The 2500-nt window shown below is 39.4% G+C and overlaps 1 protein-coding gene across 1 annotated transcript in view; it reads right to left on the reverse strand.

Annotated features, from left to right (window-relative positions):
* Positions 1–2113, reverse strand: part of LOC119578782 — a 2308-nt gene extending 195 nt beyond the window's left edge. Inside the window, exons 1-3 of the mRNA XM_037926408.1 lie at positions 2057–2113; positions 778–936; positions 306–607 (exon numbers count right to left, since the gene is read on the reverse strand). Of these exons, the coding sequence (XP_037782336.1) occupies positions 306–607; positions 778–936; positions 2057–2113 (518 nt within the window). The remainder of the gene's footprint in view (positions 1–305; positions 608–777; positions 937–2056) is intronic.
* Between the last annotated feature and the right edge of the window lie 387 nt (positions 2114–2500).

Consider the following 2500-nt stretch of genomic DNA (forward strand, 5'->3'; position numbering starts at 1 on the left):
AGAAATCATAAATTTCTTGGATGATGCCGAAAAAATTAACCACTTCAAGACAGCAATCTACTACAGCTCGGCGTATCAGATTGAGCAAATGACCGGCACATGGAACAAAAATTGCATATTCACTAAATAATCAACAACCAAATTAGCCATAAAAAGACTAGTGTGCTCTTCCAATTTTAAGAATGTTATAAATCTTTCAACTGGAACTCCTTTTTGAGGTGACATATCTCAAAATTATGGTCAATTGGTCCACATGAGAAAGATCTGGGGTAGAATCTACACTAAGGTTGAAATACCCTGCTTACTTTATTTCATCCAAAATAGATTGCAACACGTGTTTTCCCATCAGCAAGATTAACTCATCGCATATGGTTTTTGAGAGATATGAAGTTGAATCTGTGCCCTTGTTACCATAGTTTTCTATGTGATTGGATAAAAACAGGTCAAATTTGGCAATCAGTTCTAACAATCCCAAGTAGTTCCCATTGTTGGGGGATCCTATGATTTCATTGTCTCCCCTAAAAGCCAATCCACGTTCACTTAATGTTTTGATCACTTCTATACATCTGTGAAGTACTTGCTTCCAATACTCTTTCTCAGCTTGTATCTGTTCAGAGAGTTTTGAATCTAAATTTGTGGAGCGCTTTCTAGTCAAATGAGTGAGTAGTGAGTTTCTGTGCTCCATTGAGTTTTCATGAGATTGGATTAAGTTTGTGTTTTTCTAATCAGAAAAACCATGTGTTACCAAAGCTCCACTTGAAGAAGAAAATAACTTACAGACAAAACAAAAACATATCCTGTTGAAGGAGAATATACCAGCCATTCTCTATTGAATTTTTCTCCATTGGCTTTTATTCCTTGGAAGATGCCTTTAGAACAATATCTGTTTTGATTTTTGAAGATGCGCTTTGATTTGGCAAAATTGCCATTCCAGTGCTGACAATCAGAAGGACCTTTGTCAATCCAATAAGTCCTGCCTTCATCTGACAGAGAGTTCCATTTCGAAAGATCATTACTGCTTTGATTTTCAGTTTCTTTTTGCTTTTCATTTTAATCACTGGAAATATCCCTCTGTTCGACTTTTACATGAGGACTTATGGACGGAGATAAACCGTGATGAGAATGAATATCTTCACAATACATGTATTTCTGACGAAGACGCAATCGAAACCGGTCAAATACATAATACATCTCTTGTATTGTGAAGATATTCATTCTCATATATATATATATATATATATATATATATATATATATATATATATATATATATATATATATATATATAAATTATAAGGGTCACCAGCTCCATGACAGACGCAGAACTCCCGCTGCCGAGATGTCACTTCGTTCTCCTAGTGAAGTTATGCGTGGACTTCGGCTACTTCGAATTTGCCGGGGAAGAATACCAGCTGATTAGTGGTCTCGCCATGGGCTCCCCCCTGAGTGCCGTCATGGCTTGCCTGTTCATGGAGACGCTGAAGAGGGTTAACTACAGGAATATAATCGGCAGACATTCAACTTGTCTTCGTTACCTAGATGATGTCCTCGTCATTGTCCCCAGAAGGTTGTGCTTGCAACATACGCTGACGCGGCTCAACTCCGTTCACGAGGAAATCCAGTTCACCGTGGAAGAACTGGACACTCTGATCCTAAGGGGTGACGATGGCCTACGTTTCTCTGTATACAGAAAGCCTACAAATAAAGATGATTATATCCATTACTACTCCGCCCACAGCAATAAAACGAAATCTGGTGTTGTGATTGGCTTCTTCCTCAGAGCACTGAGCATCTGCAGCCCTGAATTTCTTGAGGATGAGGTTGCCTATATAATTAGTTCTTTCATGAAACACAAGTATCCCAGAGGCTTCCTGCTAAAGCTCAGAAAGAAGGCGGAGAGCATACTCGTAAGAGTATGTAACATTTCCCAGGCGATCAGCAGATACTTCGGCAAGACAGTGAGCATCGCCAGCACATCCGGGGAAAAAAATACATGACTTAATACGAGACAGAAAGCAGCCCGAAAGCAACCCTTGTAGTGTTGTATATCGCATACCCTGCAGCGGATGCGATACAGAAACGGCGTGGTTTCAGCACCAGGATCAGCGAACATCTAGCTGACATCTGTCACCACAGGACTTCAAATGCCATGATGGTACATGTAGATGAAGCTGGGCATCTACCGAACTGGAAGGAAGCAGTAATAATCAATGGAGGACTGAACAAAAAAATAAGATATATTATGGAAGCAGCATACATCGCGACAGAGAATAATGTCAACACGGCATCGGGCAGGTTCAAATTATCCAACGTCACGGCAACAATTATACAAGTAACGAATAGGAGGTCACAGTCAGGTGTTTCGTCAGCTCACGTCTGATATATATTTTCTTTGTAATTTCTCTGAGTATGTATTTCTGACGAAGACACAATCGAAACCGGTCAAATACATCTCTTGTATTGTGAAGATATTCATTCTCATCCATTATATATGTATATA

Source organism: Penaeus monodon, chromosome 2, assembly GCF_015228065.2.
Source record: "Penaeus monodon isolate SGIC_2016 chromosome 2, NSTDA_Pmon_1, whole genome shotgun sequence".
NCBI classification, from domain to species: domain Eukaryota; kingdom Metazoa; phylum Arthropoda; class Malacostraca; order Decapoda; family Penaeidae; genus Penaeus; species Penaeus monodon.